The following is a 25596-nucleotide window of genomic DNA, read 5'->3' as shown; positions in this document are numbered from 1 at the left end:
AATTGATTTCTGGGGTTAGGTTAGAGTTCTTTGCTAGTTTATTAATGTTCATTATTTATTTATTACATGCACTTTGGCAACAGCAGAAACATTTTCAATGATTCCACACAACTTTGATAGTGACATTTCTGTCTAGGTAGGAAAGAAAATTCCAGAAATAAAATTATGTGTCTGTGATAGCTGACCACTGCTGGTGTACTACAATCTATATACAACAAGAAACCCCCAAAACAAAGAGAAGATGCTTTTTAAACAAAAACACCAACTTCTTAAAATTTCATTGTAATGTTTACCACCATTTTTGTAGGATTTAGTCTGATTATTATCTGGCATATTATTACAATTCCTTATATCAAACGTGGATTATGTGAGTGTCAGTTTATTATTGTAAGCGTGAAAATTCTGTTCTGCGCATTTCTGGGTGTATTGTGGATCATCAGCATTACAGAAGAGCATGTATTATACATGCTCTTAAACACCAATGTATTAAACACCAGTTTAGACCATCTTACCACAGAGAGCCTGTAAACAACAACAACCAGTGTATAACAATTGCATGAACAGCATAGCATCAAGTGATTGGATGTCAGGAATATTGTGTCACTATCTTGATTTATTATACAGTTTTAATAGCTGTGTGAGTTTTCCTCATATTTATTTTTAAATAATTCATTTTTGAAAGTGCTAAATTTAAAAAATGTACTCTTTTTCACAGCATTTGAAACGTGACACTGCTACTCTCGCATACTGCAAAAAAACGAAATATCGCGATATATGTTGTGTGCCATGAACCTATTAAGTATCGCGAGGTTATATTTCCCCCGTATAAACCACCTTAATTCAAAGGAACATGGTGTACACAGACACACGGAGATTTCCAATGTGAGAAAACCAGCCGTGCCTGGAATTAATAAACATCTCTTCTGTTATCGCGTCTCTACCGAAGGATGATGAAATACCACACATTAGTTGAGAAAGCCCGGTCGAGAAGTCGCTTTTGGTTTAACCTGTGTCACTTTTCCTGAGCAGGTGTCACTCCAGCAGCAGCGGGCTAAGCCACATACAAAGCTACGTCACTCCTGAGACCAAGATGCTCATTCAAACCTAAACATGGTGATCCATTTCACTCGTGTATTTCACTCCGACACGCCTAAAACCGATACTGAACGAGCGCCGCTTGCAAATTCACGTGGAAATGCATTAAACATGCCTCAGAGACGGTGAGAGTATATAATTTAGACTTACCTCTCGTCCGCTGGTCCTCTGCTTAGTGTCCACCTTCAGGACAGTGATGTTTTATTCTGGTCCCTAACACATGACTGCAGGGGCTGGAGCGTCGCCCTGTCGCTGTAATGCTGCAGAACCGGCCGTGCACTCGATGACCTTCCACGGCAGCGAATGCCTGAACGCGCTGGGCGAAGGTGTGTTGCTTCGTCACAGCGGCACTACCGTATTACCAACAATACAATGACAAGCAAACAAACAGCTCCGCTCATGTTACTTCAACGTAGAGGTATGGAGACTTCCAGCTGTATAGTTAGTTATTGCTGAGCATTCTTGGACCATAATTGTAATATTAAAGCTGTTATATGTAGTGATAAGACCAGAACTAAAGCTATTACATGTAGTAAGACCAAAACTAAAGCTGTTATGTGTAATAAGACCAAAACTAAAGCTGTTCTTTGTAGTGGAAAGACCCAAAACTAAAGCTGTTCCATGTAATAAGAAAAAACTAAAGCTGTTACATGTAATAAGACCAAAACTAAAGCTGTTACATGTGGTGATAAAACCAAAACTAAAGCTGTTACATGTAAGACCAAAACTAAAGCTGTTAAATGTAAGACCAAAACTAAAGCTGTTAAATGTAAGACCAAAACTAAAGCTGTTACATGTGGTGACAAGTCCAAATCTAAAGCTGTTATGTGTGGTGATAAGATCCATACTAAAGTGCTTATGTGCAGTGATAAGACTACATGTAAAATTGTTGCATGTAGTGACAAGACCTGTAGTAAAGCTGTTATTATCAAATTGAAAGTAAAGTTGTTAGAGGTAGTGATAAGACAACAGTGTCAACAGTGACAAGCTGTTACAGTGAGAAGACTAACAGCAAAGCTGTAATATATAATACAAGTGGTATAAAATTGTTATATGCAGCAATAAGATTTTAATAAAGCTGTTGTATGTAGCTGTGACCAATAACAAAACGTATAAAACTGATGTTAAAAATTGTTATATGTAGTGATATGATCAGCAAGAAGGACTGTTATATGTATTGATAATACCAACAGTAAAGCTACTTTGTGTTGTGGTATAACTAACAGTATAGTTGTAGTAGCACATGTAGTGATGAGGGAGCTGCATAAATACTAAAATTGTAGACACAGGATGAACAATTGTTTCAAAATTAAGTAACAACAGCTACAGAACACTCAGCTGGACAAGAACTGCCTTGAGCATTCATCAAAACCAGTTCCCAGTACGGCTTATGAAACTCAACAAACTCCAATGTCAACTAGGACAAGTTTAATATGAACTGACAGAAATGCTCCTCCAAGGAGACGGATATGCAATTTCTCCAGTACCCTTTGTCTTCTTCTAAATATGCAAATATTTCTTTCTTCATCTCATTGTACATATCCTATAAATAGATCACATTGTTTTAGATTGTCATATTCTATACTTTTTTCACACATTCACAAGGCACTTAGTGGTTATGTCTGAAAGGTGTGGCTTTCTGATCAGGTGGTAAACCTGAAGAGGAAGAGTTTCTGAGAATTCAGGGCACAGGCTGGAATGTAATATCAAGCTGACTTGTGTTTGCAGCAACATTAGCAAGTGCATTAAGGACTTTCCATTACATCTAGAATCAGCCAGAGTTGTTGCATTCTCAACAAAAGTCATTTCTAGAAACAAACTCTGGCAACTGACTCAGGCACTTCACAGGTGCTTTCACATATACATGTTTAATTCACTTCTTGGAGTGTTTCAGACCATGAACTCTTACATCAAATGCAAATGCAGCCTTCGGTGCCTGCCGAAGACATGGGTCAAGAATTCTGGAACAGAATACGAAGCTACAAGTAATTATTCTTTCAACTATCCACAAGTGTGTCAGGCACCTGCACCAGGGAACCAAACATCATATGTGTAAGCACTTAAGATTAAGTTGATTCTAGATGTCTGCATAGCACAGGCAACAGAGGCACAGGAATGCATAGATTTGCTCAGTAGATTTGCACAGGTGTACGAATGTAAGACTGCCCAACTCCTCAAGCAGGACAGCAGGACCTTTTCCTGTCTGCACAGTGTCCAGGAGTTGGAAGTGTAGTGGTTTCACATCATGGTTTGATCTTCCAAAGCTGTGCAAAGAGACAAAATGTACACAATGATAAGTCTGTAATGTGCCATAAACAAATGTGTGATGTAATTGCCTTTCACTCACTCTGATATTGAACCCCAGCAGGTCGCTGACCACAGCAGAGACAGCAGACAGGATGACCACTCGGGTAATGTTGTAGATAAGGGGGTTCACAGTCAGCCCCAGCAGACGAAATGGGGTGTCCAACTCCTAAAAGAGGGAGCAGAGGTTAAAAGTTTAACAGTGATGATACATCTCATGACGTAAGAACAAACAAAACATCAATTTAAGGGAAAAAGTTCATAAATGTAGAAATACAATGTAAATTGTATCAAAATTAAAATGTAATTAACACCCAATACTGTACAAAAGTCAGAGATCACTTTTAATTTATTTAATTTCCAGTCAAAACAGCCATTAAGTACAAGTTATTGATTTTTCAGCATCAGGAAAAAGCAGAAAATTTTCAGCTTTAATTTTTCTACATCATTTGAGCACAGAGGCTGACCTTTGAATTGTGTGGAAATTTCATGATGAATTGACCAATAAAAATGCTCAAAAGCTTGAATAAAATATCTTTACATTAACAGTAATCAACATTTTTGCCTTCTCCTGTAAAGTTGCCATCTTGGAGATTGATTGTTTTTTTGACAGTGATGATAGATTTAATAAAATTACACAAAAGCCTCAACAGCTAAATATAATATTAAAATGTTCAGTTTTCGGTGTGTCCATGCTTTGCTTCCATTTTTTTCAGGAGACTTGCTTTCAGTTTTTCAAAGAAATCTGCAGGGATATTTTTTTCATACCTCCAAAGTTTAGTCTTAGAAGTTGGTTGCATTTTCTGCTTCTCACAATCCAAGTAATCCCAAACACACTCAGTAATGTTGAGGTCTGAACTCTGGGGTGGCCGGTCAATTGTTCTGAGAACACCAGCAGCTTCTAATCTTATTAATAATTCTTGACAGCTTCACATGCTTTCTGACTCAGTGTTGAGTTGTCTTCTCACAGTGGAAGGATGGACAGAAACGTGTGGATTCTTTCAGATCTGAAGCAAAAATGGAGCCTGACTTTCTCTTAAAGACAAAAACTTTTAATACTGTTGATCTGATGGTGATGCTGTATTTTTAACCATTTTTGTATGGATTTTCTTATCTATTCAATCTCCTCAGAAATATCTCCTGAAAAAGAAATAACTTGTTCCTAATAGCTGTTATGACTGTGTAACATAGGAAGCTTTTAAGTTGGTAACAAGTGCGAAGCAGCTTTACTAGGTACAGTCCAATACTGAAAGTCCTTATAGGCAGTGGTTAAAACACATGCAGGCAGACACATATTAACAAACCAGGAGACAAAACAAGGGTCAAAACGGAAAAAAACTACAAAGGAAACAGGCTCAGACAGCCAATAGAAGAGAGACTTCACAAACACCCAGGGAAAACAACAGGATATAAAAAGGCAGTTAATGAGTCTTAGATCACTTGCATGTGTGCAAGTGGACAAAGCCAGGGAGAGTCCATGTAGAGTCTCCCCAGCCTGGAAATATAGGGTGGTCTCTGATTTTGCTCAATACTGTACAAATAGTAAGTAAATGTAAAAATAGTAAAAAATAACAGTAAATCTCTAGTAAAAATAAATATAATAGTAACTAACATTTTTAGTAAATATTTAAATCAATTTGCAGTTAAAACTGAATATGAACCCTAATACAGAGCAATCAACAGTGACAACATTGTGAAAATAGTGATGGTATGAAACTTACTTTCAGTAATTTTGTGGCCAGTTTCAGCACATTGTTAACAATGCTTAGCTCATCCTTTTTGTCTGGTTTCTTTTCCATCTTAAGATACAAGTTTATCTGGTGGAGAAATAAAATCACAACAAACACACTGTGAAACCTACTTATGACTCACTTCTTTATTTGACTTCACTTTTGGTTGCGTGAATCACTTGCCTCTGGATTGTACAATCACTGTGTCTAACTATCTTGTACGCAAAGGATACAGATCATTACCATTGCAAGTGAGCATTTACCAATCTTTATCCCTATGCCTTTTTAATGGCATATTTTAAAAAAATAAAATCATGTGGACACTACTGTGTAACACTGCTTCATTACTTTTGAGTAACACACAGAAGAGTACAGAAGAGTACAAATGTCGATATGTGTGTATGAGTAACTTGTTCTGTTAGTCTCCCATTGTGAGCATGTGTACAAGTGTTTCATTTTCATGTTCAGTGAGAAGAGCAGACACTGTGCTCTGTATGTGATTACCTGCTCAGTGAGCAGCACAGAGGCATTGCTGTACTTGTGGTTGGTTTCTGCTCCGAGCGTGGCCAGCCGCAGCAGAAAGACGAGAAGAGCGGCGCCCCACACCAGTAGCTCCCAGTTACTCTCCCAGTCCAGAAATGTGTGGTGACTATGCAGCAACTACAGACATAAAACATAGGATACATAGTCACTGACAGATATTCTCTAGTTATATCAAGAACCAGTTTTCTTCCATCCTTATAACCTCTGTAGGGCTACCACAGTGAATTACTTATATACATAATCAAGTGATCTACCAGTCATTTTGACTATTAAGCTAGGTTTACACAGCAGGTAAAAGCGGCCCAAATCCGATCTTTTTCCTCATATGTGACACAGATGTGTCATCTTTGTGTCAGTGTGAACAGCAAAAAACACACTGAATCTGACATTTTCAATTCTGATTTGAGTATGTGCATTGCAACTCAATCTGAACAGCCAGATCAGAATTCATGTGACTTGTACGTCAATCCAACTCGATATCCGCCATCATTTCGCACTGCTGAGACCTCATAAACATTTAGGCTGTTTCTGTACTAAAAAATGTGAAGAGACTTATTGCAGCCCTTGCGTGTTCGAAAAGACTTTGAAAGAAATGGCCAAACGTGGCCATAGGAGAACAAGGCTGCAGCGTCAAAGAATAGTTAAAAGTCTGAGAGCAAAGTTTAAAGAATCCGTGGACACAAACCTAAGAAGTGACCTCCCCCCTTTTACGGCGAGCTCGAACACATTCTGGGCTGTCAGCCATCAGAACTTCATGATCGCTCCTGTGATGCTGGCAAAGATGAAGCTGAAAGCCCCAGGAGTGACTGGTGTTTGTTCATACTCAGGATTGTTTACCTCTGGATGAGCCACATGAAGCAACGTGAAGCATTGTTCTTTTACACATGCGGGTCGGTTTAGGAGCTGATCTGTTCAGACTAATGTAGATCACATTTAAAAGATAATGTGAACAGCCAAACCAAAAAATCGGATTTGGTGAGAAAATCAGATTTGGGCCACTTTTACCTGCTGTGTGAACGTAGCCTCCTTAACACTGATAAAAATGGAACCTGTCCAGGGTGTATTCTGCCTTCCAATGGCCGCTGGAATAGGCTCCAGCACCCCCACCCCATGACCCAGAAGGATAAGCGGTTTAGAAAATGTGTGTGTGTGTGATAAAAATGAACTTAACTGAATCATGCATATCGTATTAATAAAAAAATTTACTGGAAAAAAAATGTAAACTAGGAAGACTTTAAAAAGATTTTATTAAGGAAAACATAAAAACAGGCCTATTGCACATTTTTTTAAAGTAAAATGCAATGCTGTTTAATACCTTTTGAAGACCTTAGCAAAGCAAAATTATTTGCTTGAAATTCAACCAAACTGATTGGTTGAAAAAGCAAGTATATATCCTATCGAGATTACATTAATCCTTGTATGCTCTTCTCACTGTGTTTTCATTTCTCCTCTCGTCAGTGGTCAGTTTCTGACCACAGGACCACTATCAGCTGGAGAGTTTTGGTTGGCGGACTGTTCTGTACTTGTTTAATGTACAAAAACTTTTGAAATAGCCATTTTAGTGTTGTGAACACGCCATTTCATATTGCCTAATGTGCGCGTAGAAGCACCTGCTTTATTTCACTTTTGAATGTGCCGTTTCTAATAATGCTGGTTTAAAAACAGATGTAGCCCATAAAGCAGAATGTTTCATTGATAGTTTTGTTTTCTACAAGTTACACTGGGTTACACTGTGTTGAGATGAACTGCAGCTAGTTCAAACACAGTGGAAACATGGGCACTGCAGATATTGCAAGTTTTCATTCTTCTTTCAATAAATGCATCTCCAAACTGCAGACATTTAAACCACTTTGCTACTTTCTTAAAATATGCCTCACAGCTGTGGACAATGTCTGATTATGGTGCTAGAGTGCAAAAACGTAACAAAGGATCTAAACTAGATCAGGCTTATTTAGCCTATCCGCAATTCATTAAAAGATGCCTGGACATCCCTAAATTAAATACCTATAATAGTAAAACATAAGACATTTTCAGACATTATATGACCTTATAAACCCTCATAACATTATATAGCACAAACGCATATGGGTGTTTCTTACTGTAAGAGAGACCTGTAGTAAAATTTGAAATACGCATAATAATCATGCAAATTTCCAAATAATCAGTAATAATTCATGAAAGAGATTAATTTTATGCTTTTTTTTAGCAATATTGGTGGTTTTTTTCTTTTTCCAAATATTGAAGAATAATCTATTAATCTTGTGGTAACCTGAGGTTATTTGCATTGTGTGTAGCTGTTTTGCTTGAAGACAACCAATGAGAAATAAGTTGTTACTTGTCTTCTAACATCTGGGATTGTATTGCTGACCTGGGCACATATGGTGAAGGCAATGGACAGTGCAAGTAAGAAGATGGAAGAAACAATGACATCCACTGAGCGTTGGGGCCCTCGTCTCTGTGACAGAGAGAGAAATCGCATTTCAAAACCCATTTACAGGATAATCAAATTCTCGCACTTTCACGTCAACATCCATTTTTAGGCTATTTCCAGGACAGGAGGAGAGAGAATAAAAGACAATATGGAAAAAATCAGAATAGCAGAATCAGGACTTCATGATTTCATTTCATGAATTCTATTAGTAAAAGGATAGCTATAAAGACAGACCTTGAGAAAAGATCGGAGTGAGAGCCACATCTTGATGTTCTGCACCTTCTTCAGTCTGAAGTGAGGAATCTCAGATTTCTTGGCTTTTCGTGCAGATGTGATGTGACTGAAGAGCTTGGCAAAGAGCAAACGCTGTGAAAGACATTACGCTAGTTTAACGTATTGGGCATAAAATCACGTAAAACAAGACGGTGTTCCATTAAATCCATTTGCATTTTATCATTACACTGATTAAACAAAACAAGAGTAAGTTCTTATTGATTTGACTTGAGCTGAATGAGTTTGCCTGCTATCTTAAAAAAAAAAATCCAAAAAACAGTGCATCCAACAATAAAGGAAGCCTTGTGCATATTTTATGCAGTAAGAGAAACACAGTAGAAAGCTCCACTTCTACACTCTGAAACTGACAAAATGATTTTACTGTTGGCCAAAGGTATGTGAGTGGTGCAGGGTGAGAGCTAACTGGGGAGTGGAGGTCCAATACTGCTCCACACCACAAGCCAGACAGTCCGTTTTTTTCCCCCCACACTGGCTACCTCTGCGTGACGCGAGTGGTGCAGCAGCATGACTCCTACACCACTCAAACACCAACTATTCATATACAGTATTTGTGCTTTGAGCGAGGCACGGAAATGCCTGCGACTCCACTCCATTCACATACTAAGTGATGTACACACGTCATAACTCCTATGTGGCAAATTTGAACAAGCAGCTTTCTTTTTTTTGTCTGGTACTGTGCTAGTAGGGTTCATGTGGTGAAAAAGCAGCACACTTACTTGTTTATAAGTCCTTTCAGCGACACACATCATGAAGAAGAAGAGACCAGTGAGGAAGACTCTCTCCACAGTGGTAATGAAAAAGAAGGCATATGAGCCAGTGCTGAGCTTCCCGGCAGCCATGACGGCCAGTTCATGCAGGGTGATGGAGCTGAGGAAGCTCACGTCTAGCTGTTGGACTAGACGAAAACAGAATGGGAGCAGGGCCAGCGTGGCTGTAACCAGCCCTCCCAAAACCAGGTAGCCCATTCCCTGCTCCACCACCTTCACCTACACACAGAGAGCAATGCAGCAGGACACTAATGAGACACATTCTTAAGCAAATGGTTCACTGAAAAATCTTAATTTACACTATTTTCTCCACCTGTGGTGATACAGATTTCTATTATATCAGCCTCGTAGCTCCACTGCAAAACAAAACGAAAACAAAAAGCAAACTGTGACACCAAACGTCCAGAGTCCAAATACAGTTGTCCGAAATGTACATGAAAAAAAAGTCACTTAAGCTACATAATGTAAAGTGCCCTGTCTCCTATGTGCAACTTGTCACTCAGCCGCAACAGTTGCAACCATCTCAACTTTATGAAATGTGTTTGTAATCGACTCTTTGCAAGGTTGGAAATTTTACATTTTGCCAGGTACATGACAACAAACAAACAACTTTCTTAAAGCTAACATTTCTGTAACAAGCTGGTTTAACTGGTAACAGCTAGATAAACAGCTTCTTGTGCCAATGTTTATTCTTCTTTGTACCCTGCTTTTATGGTAATATATAGGTTACATTTTTTGGTTATACGTCATATGAATACTAATAAGAACGTATGAACACATTCATAACATAATATAATGCAATAACAAGGCATCATAAACATGGCTATGAATGTTTACTAAATGCATTACACTTTATAGCCATGCTTATTATGCATTATGGATTGTTAATATACTGCATTATAAGTAGTGTTCATAACACATTATAAGAGCTTGTAAGTTATATTTTTCAGCTCGAAGTAAATTGAGGCAGACTACACTAAAGCCTCCTTCAATATTAAGAGTGAGGCTTCAAGCTGAAGTATTTACTGAAGGACGTACAGAAACACTGCAACATACAAAATAAAGCACATTACAAGCTTCAAATGTAAGAGATTAAACTAGTGGTACCATAAGTAGTATTGTATCCAACGTGGGAAAGTCACTGTTCACCACAGTTAGCTTGACACTGACTAAACACTGCATATCCAATAGAATGCTAGCAGAAGTTAGCATTACTGTAGTGTATTGTAGTGATGTTAGTGAAGGTTTCTAGTGGTTAATGTTAGAACCATGAAGAGGGAGAAAATTACAATGATAGGACTCTACTAACTTGCCCCTCACTCTCTATGCCTTCGCTCCATAGTAATTTCATGCTTAGTGGGATGTTAGAGGGGTTTTCAGGGGAGGGGCCTGATGGGTGCTTGGGTTGCTGTGATGTGATGTAATAATAACTCTGAAAGACTTGTTTAGGGCTGGCATCTGAATAAACTTATTTGTCTCACTTTACATTCTGCAGGCTGGGACTGACTTATTTGGCACTGATAATATAACACGTTATGAACACTACTTATAATGCATTATGTTAACAATTTCTAATGCATAATAAACATGGCAATAATGTAATTCATTTTTATAAATACAGAATATAAATTATAGCCATGTTTATAATGCCTTATGAATGCATTATAACATTACGTATGTTATGAATGTATTTATAGATGCTCATAGACATGGTATTCATAGAAAGTGCTACCATTATGTTTTCTGTCTTTATGCCCCTAAGTTTACACAGAGCCTTTGGAATTCCAATGATGAAAATTGTTACAGCAGAGGAGAATGAATTGTGATGCTTGATGAAACTGCAACACCTCTAGGGCAGAAAGTGAGGCATCAAGTACAACTGCAAGGGCTACTTAGATATTCTTTTTTGAAAGCTTAACATAGATAGACAGATAGATAGATAGCCAATAAAAATTGTAAAAATTATGAGCTACTAATCTGACTAACTACTGGCATATCTGAATGTGTAGTGCCCCTGTTTGTTTTTTAATTGTTTTGTGTAACTGTCAAGCCAGTGTAAAGCCAGTCTAACGTTATTGCAGTCATTTTGCTATGCTGCTTACAAGTAATTACATAATTAATATCACTCACATTCCATATTAACAGATTCAAGTGTGGATATCCAACTTTTTTCAATATCAGGAAATGACAAAAGCGTGCAAAAAAAGGGTAAAGCAAAAATGATGGGTCTTTTTGCATATGTTTCTACCATAAAACCAAAAACTCCCTCCCCAGGTACAGACTGACAATTTAGAATTGCTCCACTTGATTCAATGACCTACAAGAAGAACATATCACATTGCACCATGCCTGTTCTAAGGGTTAATATAATTCATATCATAAAAGATCAGGTAAATGTGATCAGCTTGGCTGGACCAAAAGCAAAGGGTTGCAAACTGCAGCAACCCTGATCTAAAGGACTGAATGCACATGCCACCACTGGGTCCTAACCGTCCGTAACTGTAGTTTTTAAGCAGTGTTCTAACACCTTACAGGTGACCCTAGTATATATTTCTGTACCATTTCCCTTCTCACAGAGAACACAACTCTTAGTTACAGAAAAAGGCATGGAATGACATCAGCATAAGTATCAACTTGCCCGAGTGAGAATGATGCCACTGATTTCCAGGACAGACATGTCGGCTTTCTTGCACTCGCCCTGTTCCCATATGATGGCACTGACGCGGTCTTTGGAAGGATGGCAGGCCTGTAGCCATGACAGCTGGTGCTGGGAGAGAACATATGGACACTGTTTACTCCACTCTACTCCTTACCATCCGTGACCACTGAACATTCCTTGTTATCACCTTAGAGCATTAGATAGTAGCTATAACACTGAGACCTGTAATCCAGCAAATTGTCCCCAGTCTTCAAATGCATAAAAGTTCTGCAATCGTCTTAAACAAGCATTATAAAAAGTGGTATACTATGGTTACTCACCCCTGGTTATAAATGTGATATCACACATATTGCAAAAGAGCACTGATAAGGAAATTGTCAGCAAAATGTCTAAACTGGGTCAAACTATGAATCCATATACTGGACTAACCTGTGAGAAGGCCTCATCTTCATCACTGGTGAGGACAGTAGGTGGAGGGAGGGTGTGGTTATGACACTGAAGCTCCTCCTCCCCACTATCAGTGCTTGCTGAGGAGGCAGAGTCAGAACCCTGCAGAAGCTCTTCCCACAGCATGTCGTCCGAGTCGGAGGCAGGCCGAGAATCTTCTGATGGCCGTAGGTTCTCCACCTCCAATGGTGTTGCTGCAGTGACCGTTGTCACAGCATTACCTGCTTCCTGTTGTTGACCATACAAAAGACATTTAACTACACACAGTTGTCTGTCTACACCTAGTTGTACAACTATAAATGGAAATTAGAGCATTACCAAGAACTAATGCCAAACACACAGAAACATAAATCATATATCCTTATTAATCCCAACCAACATAAAGCATTTCATATTGCATAGCCACACTGCACAGCACACTACTGGTTCCATTTAGACAGAAAATAAGGTCTGCTAATTTCTCATGAACATACTCTGTTGGCTATAACTTGATGCTGTTTGATGTGTGTAGAGGAGCTCTTGTTGGCAATGCGAAGCCTCTTCCTGAGTCCAGGAGCAGGTTTGGTCTGAACAGGTGGAATAAGTTTGCCTCTGGCCCGCTCTATGTCTTCACCTTCCTCTTCCTCACTGGAAAGATCCTCAGACAGCCCGTCCACTGACTGCCTCTGGGAGTTCTGTGCCAAACAAGACAATGAGTCCAGTAACTTCATAAGAGCAAGGCAATTTAATACTGATCCATATTTTGAAATCAGTTGGAATCTTTTCCATCAATTTCCTTTATATTGTCCACTTTCCAGCGATTCAGACACTGACAAACACTGCCATTAGAGCTGTTATCTCTTACATAGAGTTTCCATATGAATAACCCCTTAATCACTCATTTGCTATCACCTATTATCTTCTCAAACATACAGCTTTTATACTAATGACCCTTAATTATTCATATGTTACAATAAAAGATAATTTTATTACCTGGCTTTTCTCTGATTCATAGAATCGCTGGTTCTCCTTAAGGTGCCATTTAAGTGCTGTTCCTCCATCTCCTTCATTGGCTCTGTTCACTGCTCTAGCCTTTCTTTGTCTATGGGAACACAGCAAAAACAATAACCAGGTCTTTGAACCTCAATCAGACACAAGACACCAAATGTCTATCAAGCTTCAACTAAAACACGTCAGGCAATGTATGACACAAAGCATTTTGATAAAATCATTGTAATGCATGGTCAAAAGTGGCTTATTGGTTTTACAAAACAGCAACCAACATAAAAATAACTTAATAATAATTAGGATAAATAATTATTCCAACAAGAAATATTTTTTTAGAGAGTAAAAATTAGTTTCTTTAGAGTGCGTCACTGTTACCATGCAACCATGGATGGCTGAAAGAGAACAAGAATGTTCAGTTGCCCATCACTGTTTATTGTTGTCATTTCATGAATTTTTTTAGTTTTGTCGCAGTTTTGGAGGTAAACAGTCGTATAAGGCTGTGATTAAATCTAGCCTTTATCCCTATTTAAGCTGTATTAGTTTTACCAGAAGAGGTCATGTAATCTGTGCCGATTCGTAGGATAAAGGATCTGTGTCATTTCCCCGAATAGTTCAGTGTAACAAAAATTCTTGTAGCGTCAACTCTTCACATGTAAAACTGTAAATGCAAATAAGTTAACGCTGAATAAATTTTTCACTGTACAACTTCTTCTAAGGTACAACAGTTACATCATAGCGTGAGCATGAACAGTTACATGGTCCATGTGAGCAGAATAAAATTTAAATATTACTCCATCAACAGCACAATAACTTTTTGTGATTTGGCACAGTAATACAGAAATCTTTTGTTGTAAGGCAGTCGTAGCTGTGCGTATATCAACCAATTTACAATGGCATTGAACATGAATCTGTTTTCCAAATTAAAATTTATCCAAAACATAAGTGAGGGACAGATCTGCTGATAGTATGATAGGCTAGAAAAAGTTAAAATAAAAAAGGTAATTTAATGGTAAACATGAAAATGATTGAAGATTGTATTCCTGCCAAATTTGACACACAATGTCACAAAAAACAAACCAAAACCAAAATTTTGCAAACAAACTGTGTGAAAATGGCCTTAGAAAGGCTTTGCAGAAAAGAAGCATACCCAACTCACCTCTTTCTACGAGCAGGGCTCGTAGCCCGACTGGTAGTTCGACTTGTGACTGGGCTGGTCACAGGACTACCATCAGAGCTCCGGCAGGATTCTGTGGACACTATTTGGCAGTGTACTGTTCCCAGTAACAACATCAGGCACATTGGACCCACCACCTCACTGGCAGTGGCAGAAGGCACATCTATATACAACACAACAGCTGCCACTGTGAAGGAGACAATGTGGAAATATATTCAGTCACTTTTTTCAACAAGACCTCTAAGGCAAAATGGTGGAAGGGAAAGGGAGGCAACTGTGTTTTCTGAGCTCCACTATATTGCATGATGCTACACTAAATTTTTACTCCTCCTTCTGCTAAACCTAATACAGTCTTATGTCATGTCCATTACAAAACCAATAAAAAAACCTAGCCTAGCATATTTGAAAGTGCTTTATAAGGTTCTTGTGTATGTCAGACTCATAAACCTTAATATTTATGAATAAAAAGATCATTTCTAAGAAGCCAATGCAGGATTTCTCTGTGTGGTCTATGTGGCTTCAAATCAAGGGTCGAGCTCCAGTCCTGGATGGTCTCAGTCTAACAAAGATTGGTTACTTTGGGCTACTGAGGTGACTACTGAGTTCTAGAGTTTATTAGCAATATTAGCCTCTCCACTCCAGTTTTAAACTAAAGAAGAAACACTTGCACTGCAATCTTGTCTTGGCTGATGAACTACAACTGTGGTAAATGGAAAATTGTGTAAATTAGATTTCTGAAGCATTATGTTAAGTGTTTTGTTCTTTGTGTTGTGGCTTGAGTATTTACCTTGTAGAAAGTACAGCAGCAGAATTCCGGTGGCAATGCATCTGGAGGTGACCTGGATCCACCACTTAAAGAAGAAAGGATAGAGGAGAACCCTGACCAGGCCTTTACGGGTAAGAGCAGTCCATGGGCTCACGGGCTTGGCCTTACTAAATGTGGAGCCTGAAAGAGAAGACATTACGAGAAGCTGTTAAATACAAAACACTGAGTAATATGTATTTTTTTATCTTTTCCAAACAAGCTCTGGTTAGGAGTTCTTCGCATTCTAACAACCTACTCATAACAATTACAGGAGCAAAGGAAAGCAAAACAGGTTGGATCAGCATGAAGAGACAATTTATACCAACAACCATCCTCCAACGGAAACTCACCTCTCACCAGGTCAACATCTATGAGATCAGGCTTAATGTGGCCAGTTTTCTTCGGCTTGTTTCTAATGCCCTACAAACAGGCATCAGAGTCAGTTGATTTTTGATTAACAACACAGTTTTTATTTCAGAACAGCACGCAGGGAACGTAATTTAGCTTTCCACAGAACTTATCTGTGAACTCTAAACTTCCTCCTACCTTCAGTTCAGCCTGCTCCAGAGACTTCTCCCATATTTGCTGATCATAGGCTCCAATCTATGAAATATTATGTAAGTATTAGACCAGATTTCACCATACTGCACTTACAGCCAACAAACAGACAGGAACTCTCACCTTTTCCTGATACCACGCTATTCTTGACATTGTTGAAATACGAAGGTCCCGAGAACCTCCAGTCAGGTCATCTGACTCATCTCCTACAGCAGCTAATATTAGACACAGCCCACTCCCTAAACAAAAGAGAGGGAGGAAAAAAAGGAATTCAGCTGTTGTTTGCATTGAAAACAAAGACACATTTACTCGAAGTAATTTCTGCAGGCATGGGCAGTCATATGAGGCAATTCGGCAAACAGATGTGGACTCTATACACACTGGAGTGCATACAATGTTATTTTACCATTGTTGTCTGCGGAAACGCAGGCATTTCACAGACATGATTCATTCATTTCGTCCCAAGACACATTAGCACAGCACATTTCATCAGGACAGCATGGTTCTTAGGTGACCTCCCCGTCCCCATATTGCTGTTGTTAGAAGAAAACCTCGTATCTCCAAAACAGTAACTTCACAGAAGGAAAAAACCTACTTTACTTTTAATGTAAGTCAATGGAAACAGACTTTTTTCCTAAGTCTTTTTGGGTTCTAAGGGTTTTTGGGTTCATTTCTTTTGGTCCATTCATCATGAAATTTACATACAGTCTAAAGGGCAACAGGTATTTTTATATTATGTCATTTGAAAATCATCAAAAACGGAGATAAAAGGTTTTCTTCTGACAACAATGATGTATACTTTGTTAACCCTCAAAGTGCATCTATATAGTAAGTGGAGCTGATAAAATGGACAATGAGCATAGAAACAAAGATAATAATGTCATAATGTTATGCCTGATCAGTGTATGTGTACATATATATATATACACATATATATATATATATATATGTACACACACACACACACACACACATACATACGCAGCTAAAACTGAAATTCATCGACACCTTACTATAATGAAGAATGAGGAATGAGGAATCATTATACATTATGGCACACCCATAACACGCAAACATGACGCAGTACTCACTATATCAATGCTGAAATATAAGCTACACCAATATTGGTGTCATACAACAACACAGATTTTTGGTTAATCACTTAAATTAAAAAAAATTACCTGCATTGGACAGCTGTTTAGACATTTATCATTATCCTGATAAATTACATCATAATATGCCACAATATGCTTTTCTGCGCATATCATGAAAATCACCAGCACTTAAAAACACTTTGCAATTGTTTTATTACAAAGAGAGCATAATTATTTCAGTCTTGTTGGATTTAGTGTAGCATAATATCTGAAATATTGAAAAATAAATCATTGTATTCACAGTTCTGACAGTATTTTTAAATGTAGCACCATTTCACCTTTTCCAATTTATAAATGTCAAAAATGTATATATGTATTGTTATATATCATGTATCCCATGTAATGTATCATGTTTTCCCATATCGCCCACCTCCACTTCAAACTGACATTTTCTGATGTATTTACTGTACTCTGGAACAATACAACGTTTAGGCAACACTGGGCCTCTAATGTCAGCATTTTATTTTGCTGCATTGGCAATCTTATATAAATAAATGTTATATTTCTCCAAGATATTAATTTTAAGACTAAATAAATAGCAAGCTTCCTTTCTGGAAAAGTGGCTTGCGTTTGCTTAGGTTAATGCGCACAATACTGTGTAAAGATGCCTCTGGTGTAATTGTAATAGAACAAAAAGAATAAAACAGACCAATAAAGGAAACTAGCTAACTAGCTAACTATGTCAGGTTTGAAAGATTTTTTCCGCATTGCCCTGACAGCATGAGTTTCTTAGCCTTACTAGCTAATGTTGGCTAACTTATATGTCACAGAATGTCGCAATACTGAACTATACTAATGCCGCCCAGATCGAAGTGCATGTTTTACCCTATTAAAACTTACCTACAGTAGAACTGGAGACAAAGAAGGTCTCTAGACCCGGTGTTTAAACCTCTGTGTAATTACTGTTTGCAGCATTTTAGATAATCAACTCCACTTAACCAGCCGAAATTTAAGAACTAGCCTTTGCATGACTGCAGTAACGCTAGCTGGCAGGCTAGCGAGTAGCTAAGCTAGCTACATTGTAAATACACGACAAACTGAGATAGCTATCCTCACCAAAACCCAGTAACCTGGACATACAACTTAGCGCTTTGCTTTTTCTTAGCCACTGCAGTAACCTGGATGTGACCTAGTTACAGTTTTCAATTTGCGAAAAACTGAAAGAAAACGGGTAAAAAGTTCGGACAGCGCGACTGAACTGATTAGCTGAGTTAGCAACCTCGACTGCTACGCTAACTTTCAAACTTGACAGCCGTGTTGAAATGTCAGCGGATATTTAAAATATATATATATATTTCATTCTAAACAACAATTTTATATAAAGCTGCGCAAATGTGGTTAAATTAAAAATAAATTTAGTCCACAGTTAACACTGGGACGTCAGGAACCGGGAAGTTCCCCCTAGCTTTGTTTATTACGGGAAGCCAGCGGCTTCGGCCACATACTGCAGTGTGAAGTCAGCCAAAGCAGGGCTTTCAGCGGTTTTTCAAAGTAAAAGAACAGAAATTACAAATATTCTGCATTTCTTCTTGTCAGTTTGCTAACTATAATAAGTCTTTCTTAAAACAGGACACAAATAATAAAGAGTTTTACAGTGTTTTGTTTTGAGGTTTGTCTGAATTTGACAGTTACTCCTACTAGAATTTCAATAAAGAATACGAAAACAAGGCCATGAATATAAAAGGCAATTCCACCGATTTTTAAAAAAGTTCTGCATAAATAAATCATGAAGATAAAAACAAAGCCAATCAAATTGATTTGATGTGAATTGCTCCATTATAGAGAACCTAAGGCAGAACAGTGGTGATAGGATCCAGTCTGAGCTGTATATAAAAGTTATAGAAAGCCTTTAAATAAAATGGTCTCCAATAAGTTTGATGCCTAAAACATTGTTACGATAAAACATTTTTTTTGCAAACAGTTTTTTCAAAATTTTATTTTTTAAACCCATTCATGGAGGAGAGGCGTATAGAGTGCATTCTTAGGCAAAATTGTCCCCAATGAAAATATATATTTTTTTCTAATTTGCCCATATTTTACCACTATCAATATTACATATAAAAGACACGTTCATTTATAATTTTGGATAACAAATAAAATTGCTACACTTGTACTGTGGACATCACAATCCCTGGTTCCTATCACCACTTTAAAGACATCCGAGTCAGTGATTTTCTCTACAACTCACCATTGAGCAAACTCAGACTCACAAAAGTGTCCCTAGTAAACTGGTCAAGTTGTGTTATGTGTCTGAAGTTTGCTTCGCTTTGTATTTGAACTACAAGACGATAATGTAGCTGGTCGACCTTATTTGAGGTAAGGAAAAAATTGTGTAAAATAGTAAAATAGTGTAAAAACACTGTGTTAAATCTTTCAGCATCACTGCTAGTTGGTGAGTGGTCTGCCTCCCAAAAATATCAAAACAGAGAGTGTTTCTGTGGTCAGAAACTGCATCAACAGCTGAGCTACAGTATCTGCCAACCAGCAAGGCGGAGCTACATGGTGGGGGTTTCTAATAAAGTGGCCAGTGACAGCACATGTGTATTCCAAGTGTGCATGTGAGTTTGTGTGTGTTTGCGGTTGCATATCTGGCTGTGTGTATATTGGACAGAGCGAGTATAGCTTATACTGATGTATTAATAGCAGTCTCTCTGGCTGTAATCCCACTAAGAGGCTTTTTCAGGGCCACTTCATGGAATTCAACTCGGGTATTATGTCTCCTGAAAACATCCCCTGATCCCTTGCTCAATGACTGTAAGCTTGGATGAATGTTTTTGTATTTGTGTATTGTGTGGAGCCATAAGAATTAATGTTCTTTGGAATAGGAATATTTGGAATATTGAATATTGTGTATACTCTAATACAGTACATAAGATTTCATTCTAGCTCAGTGTGGTACAAAATCAGACAGTGTAATATATTAATAAGCTTTAGACGTCTTTAGTGTTTCAGTGGCAGCAAGTGACTGAATACCTAAAGCACCCATATCCCTGCTAAAGCACTTGTGATACCCGGCAATAAATTCTGAGGCTTAGTCTACTTGGAAATGTTTATATACAACTTGTATGGAGCAGTGCTTCAAAGGTACTTGATGAATGAAGTCATCGGTTACCAATTCCAGTGATGTTTCAAGACATACTGGGTTGACCTACTTTCAAGAAGAGGCTTTTAACTTTCACTATCAGCTTGTAAACATGGTTATAGATAATGATTACTAGTGTAGCACGAAAGGATGATGAAATGTAAAGAAAGGATATCATTATTTTGGTGAAGGAACTTCCATTAGATCAGTTAAGCTTCATGTGTTTTGTTATTCTGTATATTTCTGTTGAAAAATAAAGAAATGAAAACACAGTAATTAATAGAAATGTCTTGTTTTACTAAAAATACAAATATTTACAAAACAGAACATTCAAGAATAAACTCGATGAAGTCCTCGTAAAGTTGCATTGCGTTTCATTTGAACAAATATTGTTCATTTGGAAACTGGATGCAGGAAGCAGTTCTTCATAGCTGACTTCAGCCAGTTCTCCATAGACAGTCTGAACAAAAGGCAGGGTCAGCTGACCTGCTCTGAGTCCAGTTGTTTTCTAAAACTCTAAGAGTGTGTTTGCTATCAGAATGCCAGAACACACTCTGGTCCTCCAGAACTTTTATCAGAATACTTTCAGAGTGCTGTGGTCACAGGGTCCAGGCCGTACTCCGGAGCAATAAGCTACGTCAAATGTTTGGCATGGTGGACAGCTGATGGTCATGGAGCAAATTTCAGTATTGAAAGTTGAAATTGATATTTAGTCAAGGTTTGTGCTATAGTCTTAGTCAATAAATACATTAAATATGAACAATTACGCATGACTAAAAAGGCAGATGTACATGTTTTGTTTGCTACAACTGTAATAGAAAATGTCTTCTGTAAATTTGTGGAATCATTGAGGCACTCTGCTACACTCGTCTGCTAGACGAGAGATATCTAATCTCAGATCAGTTATAAGTAATCAGTGGTGCACTATAAATGTGCTCAGTTTGACAGTGTAGCACCGGTTTTAGGCCTGATTGTCTTAACAATTAGCTGTCACAGCATTTAGCACCCACTTTTATGAGTGGCCAGGCTTTAGCCAGCCACCCATAATCCTACTGCACATGGTCACCATGGTTACACTATTCCAAAATTCCAGCTTCAAGAGTGCTTGTCCAGTGCTATCTCCCAGAAGAGAGCACAGACATGTGGTCCATTTAGCACCCCAGACTGAAGCCAAGCTCCTCATTATACTTGGAAGGGATAGTCCTGTAAGTAGAGCAGCAGCAGGCGCGGCAGGGGCAACTGTGCCGGACAGGCTGCATGTCTGTTTATTGCGAGCCGTGTGAGGTGCTGTAAGCTGGGGAAGCTTTTAGGCCTGTGAAGAGGCTGCCTGAGCTTCAGCAGGATAGCGCTGTCCTTAAGTGCCACTGAAGCATCTTCCCCTGGCTTGCCCCTGTCATCTCTCCCACCGGTGCCCACATAGTGCTGCACTAGGCCGGGCACGGTGGGGAAGGAGAGCAGCCGTGGGCGAGCAGGGGAGCTAGAGTCCAGGCGGAAGTGACCGCTGCTGTACTCAATGCGCACGTTGGTGGGACCCCGGGCTGTCTTCACTGACAGGGTGAGCATGTAATGTGGGTGACTGCTGTCCCGCACCAGGAATGTCCCCTCAGCCATGCCTGCCAAAGCATCCCTTGCTTCGCTGGCTGAAATACTCCCCCAGTACCAACCTGCAAAACCAAAGAGACAGCTTTACATTAGGTGTGTGAAACCCTGACAACACGATGATTCAATTCTGACGCATTATTAAATCTCAAATTTCACCATGATTTGTTGTTTCAGTTCGATGCAGAATTAAAAAAAAAAACACAAATATGACTGAAGTAAACACTGAAACAGTAAAAAAATACACAAGCTGTTTTTGTTTATTTTAACATTGGAAAATTGCCTAAGGGGTTGATTTCGCCTAATTATAAGTGCATGCTTTTTTTAATATTATTATAATCAACCAAAAAATTACTATTTACTATTTATTTCCACCTGTAAAATGATGCACTAATGCATTTTAACACCTCTAACAGACAATCTAGTAGCTCTTGAGCCCTGGGGAACTCTTTCTCTGCTATAAAAACAACTGACAATTCCGGTACTAATTAGCTACTAAATGCTAATGAATGCCAATATAGTAAAGATATAGGACAATGAGAAGTAAATCCACAGATGATTAATGCCTAACATGAGTAATTCAACCAGGCCGATCAGTTTATTAAGAAGCTGATGAGAGGTTTAGACTGAAAATAAGTATTGCACGAAACTCACAGGTGATTAAGATTTGACTGACATCTTTTAAAATAAACAAATATAGCGAAGCTGGGCCAGAGGACAAATCTACTAGCCAAATTATGACCATACTTGCCAGTTATTTTCTGACGTCTACATTTTTGTAGATATGTGAAAAGAAGAAAACTGGCCCTGATGAGAGTGTGCAGGGAAGGTGTGCTGTACCTGAGGCATGCAGGTGCTGAAATGTAGTGGTGATGCAGCGTAGGTCCTCTGTTGGGTCCCATGACTGAGGAGAGATGGATTGTACAGGGATCAGTTGGTTACAACGGCCTTCAGACCCCGCCCCATCGTTTTGAACTCTCATTCCCCCGGCAACCATCGCTGAGAACGGCCCTGGCAATGGAGCCCTTGAAGAGAAGGAAGAGATTTTAGTTAACACACTGATAGAAACAACAGTAACTGACAAAAAAAATGCAAAAAACACCCATTAAACAAACCTTGAGAAGTAACCACACAGATTCATGGGCGGATGTGTTAGACTTGGGCACATTCCTCTCATAACTATTCCATAAAGTAATGTTTTAGGCTATTCTTGATTAATCAGATTTTCATAAAGGAGTTGTTTATTTGACGTGCTTTGCTTTCACAGTAACATCATTTGTTTTGCACCTTTTTAACAACAGACATTATCAAAAGCAGCTTTACAGAAATCTGCATTGACTGAGCTGAGGCCGACTGTGGCAGGAAAAGCTGCCAAACTGACTAAGAGCATGAGGAAGAAACACTGAGAGGAACCAAGGCTTCAAATGAGAGGACATATCCTCCTCTGGGCTGCACCGGATAGTGGAGTTATAAAACAAATAGCGCAAGTTTACAAGTAAGATTAAACTGAGGCACTGGGATTATACAGAGGAAAGATCTGTGAGATAAGCCAGTTACAAAGAAAGCCTGTCAGAAATCTGCTGGACTAACAGACTACTAAATATGCCAGACATAGACAGAACCTCAGATATAAGAATGTGCCGGGCAAGAAGTACCACAGTACCAACAGAAAGTTAGAGTCACTCGTACAGACCTACTGCACATTTGATTCAGGTTAACTGAGGAGGCCCAACTTTTTTAGAAGCACGGTTGCTTTGTTTTAAAAGCTCTCAATGTTGTGAGCTTCTCAAATGGGCCATAACACAAAGATTATTTTAAAGATGGTGGTGTGACTGCTTTTAACACTACTTCTAGTATCTTTCCCTGATGATAGTTTCGGCTAAGGGTCGTTTGAGGATCTAATACTAATAAGATTTAATAAGCATTATTTTTAAAAGATTTCTCTGTGATCAATGAAATACCAATAATATTTCAATAATGAAAATAATATGGTAATGAATTCTTAGAACCACCAAAACTTTCCTAAAAAACTATAAATCAGACATTACAAAAAATTAGATACAAAAATATGTATATATATATATATATATATATATATACATATATATAGTGTGTGAGTGAGATGAATATACAAAAATGCGCTAAAATGCGTTTAAATAAAAGCGTTTTTACGCACAAAACAAAACAAAATAGAACAGACTAGAACAAAATAATGTAAAACAGAACAATAAATAGAATAGAAACCAAAGAATGTAATAGTTTTACACAGATCGGAATATAATAGAAAATAATAGATATTTTTATTAAGAGATATTTTTGTTAATATTAGACTGTATACATTTATTTTTTAAGAGATATTATTATTACATTATATTATAATATTAGGCTGTGCGTTTTCTTCCTCTTGTCCGCAAAAAAATAAATAAATAAATAAACTAAATAAAATTGAGGACAAAATGTTCTACTTTCAAACAAAGCCACAGAGTGGGAAATCAGAATATGTGAATACGTACAGAGCGTGAGACGACACACACATCTCTGATAATAGAGGCTAACTGACTATACCCGCTTTATTAATGCCTGTTTATTAACTGTTCCGTTAAAAACGGCAGAACTTCCTCAGTGTGTCTCTGCTTTGTAGGGAACCATGAGAAAGGCTGAGCGGTAATTCTTACCTTTGCACACACAAGAGCATCACGAGCTGTCCCCCCGGTGTCCCCGCTGACAGCCTAAATCACTCCAGCACACCGGAGAATGACCGCTAACCGGAGTCCGCTCCAGAGCCAGAGCCGCTGCTGCTGCTGACATTGTTCTCCTCCGTAATATGGCGACAAAAGCTGCAGCAAATCACCGATGAAGAAAAGCCTCCTCAGCACTCGACATCTTAAACGACGCCGATCTCCGAGCTGTCTGCGCCAAAAGAGCGTCGGAGGAAAGAAAACGAGGAAAAGTAGCCGAAATGTTGACACAGTCGCTCGAAACGACGAGCGAACACTCCGACAGTTTAACGTGTTTCTGAGAGAAAGCCGAGAGAAAAAAACGTTTTTTCTGTAAACGTATCGCCCTCGCGAGGTGCGAGCGGACGACCGTTCCGGGAAACGAATTCCCAGAAACCTCGCTTTTTTCTGTGTGTGTATATGTATGTGTGTGTGTGTGCGCATTAGATCAAGCGCGCGCGCGCGGCATGAGCCTACAATCCGCGCGCCTCGCTTCGCAGAACTGCGCTCGCGACCTTCAGCTGCGTTTCCATTGGCTCGCCGAAGAACGCTTCCCTTCCTTCTGTCAGCCCCTCCTCACCACCCGTATTCCGACAAGCCCCGCCCCCTGTGCGGAGCTCAGCCGGGAGCCCCGCCCAGCCCGCGCTGTGATTGGCTGGGTAATTCGAGCTCATGAGAAATCCGAGGAGGGCGTGGTTTGCTAGAACGGCGGACGGCCTTGCGAGTGTGAATTGCCAGCCAATCAGACCGCAGCAGGCAGGGTTTTCTCCGAATACGGGTGGAAAAAACAGCCCACGACGCGTCTGTGCCGTGTGACGTTTTTAGGAAGCAGCCCGGTTTCGCCAGTAATGCGTGCCGGATGACTTTCCTGGTAAACGGCTTTCCTGGAAAGCTGAAGCAGCCGCTCAGAATGACACAGGCTCAGGGCGCCTGCTCTTCTATGAACTGAGCAAGCAGTGAACACAACACATCAGCTTTGGAAAGAAGACGCCTTAATTCAACAACTTTTCAGTTTTTTGGACTCAAGGTTAATGCCTACTGCTCTCATAACATTGTTTCAAATGGCCGATATCCTGTATTCCTCTTGTTTATTTTTTGTTTATTTTTATTCCAAGGTACGCTAATGACATCTGTGTGGTTTTATATACCGAAAATAGACATATGACCATTTATCAACCTCTCTTTATCCCTTTTAATTAAAGCTGTTTTTGTTGCTATTAATTTAAGACCAATATATGTAAACAATCTCT

At 38.9% G+C, this 25596-nt stretch overlaps 3 protein-coding genes across 3 annotated transcripts in view; all 3 read right to left on the bottom strand.

The window, feature by feature from the left end:
• pfkfb2b (6-phosphofructo-2-kinase/fructose-2,6-biphosphatase 2b) overlaps window positions 1-1382 on the bottom strand; it is a 29760-nt gene extending 28378 nt beyond the window's left edge. Inside the window, 1 exon segment of the mRNA XM_036559142.1 lies at window positions 1246-1382. The gene's annotated coding sequence lies outside the window, so the exon portion shown is untranslated.
• Window positions 1383-2508: 1126 nt separating this feature from the next.
• On the bottom strand, window positions 2509-18378 carry phtf1 (putative homeodomain transcription factor 1). Its single transcript, XM_036559550.1, has 17 exons — window positions 17789-18378; window positions 15918-16033; window positions 15783-15839; window positions 15587-15656; window positions 15219-15377; window positions 14414-14618; window positions 13243-13351; window positions 12744-12944; window positions 12253-12498; window positions 11803-11931; window positions 9114-9383; window positions 8338-8469; window positions 8041-8127; window positions 5634-5789; window positions 5121-5216; window positions 3443-3568; window positions 2509-3359 (listed from the first exon to the last, which is right to left on the bottom strand). Exons 2-17 carry the CDS (start codon window positions 15945-15947, stop codon window positions 3339-3341), a joined length of 2094 nt encoding a protein of 697 aa, XP_036415443.1. The 5' UTR covers window positions 15948-16033; window positions 17789-18378; the 3' UTR covers window positions 2509-3338.
• A 1928-nt stretch (window positions 18379-20306) lies between these two features.
• LOC118799834 (cytokine-inducible SH2-containing protein-like) lies at window positions 20307-24823 on the bottom strand. Its single transcript, XM_036559901.1, has 3 exons — window positions 24305-24823; window positions 22470-22654; window positions 20307-21694 (listed from the first exon to the last, which is right to left on the bottom strand). The coding sequence occupies exons 1-3, from the start codon at window positions 24322-24324 to the stop codon at window positions 21213-21215; spliced, it is 687 nt and encodes a 228-aa protein (XP_036415794.1). The 5' UTR covers window positions 24325-24823; the 3' UTR covers window positions 20307-21212.
• Between the last annotated feature and the right edge of the window lie 773 nt (window positions 24824-25596).

Source organism: Colossoma macropomum, unplaced genomic scaffold, assembly GCF_904425465.1.
Source record: "Colossoma macropomum unplaced genomic scaffold, Colossoma_macropomum, whole genome shotgun sequence".
Classification (NCBI taxonomy): Eukaryota; Metazoa; Chordata; class Actinopteri; order Characiformes; family Serrasalmidae; genus Colossoma; species Colossoma macropomum.
This window is presented reverse-complemented; position numbering and strand designations above follow the sequence as displayed.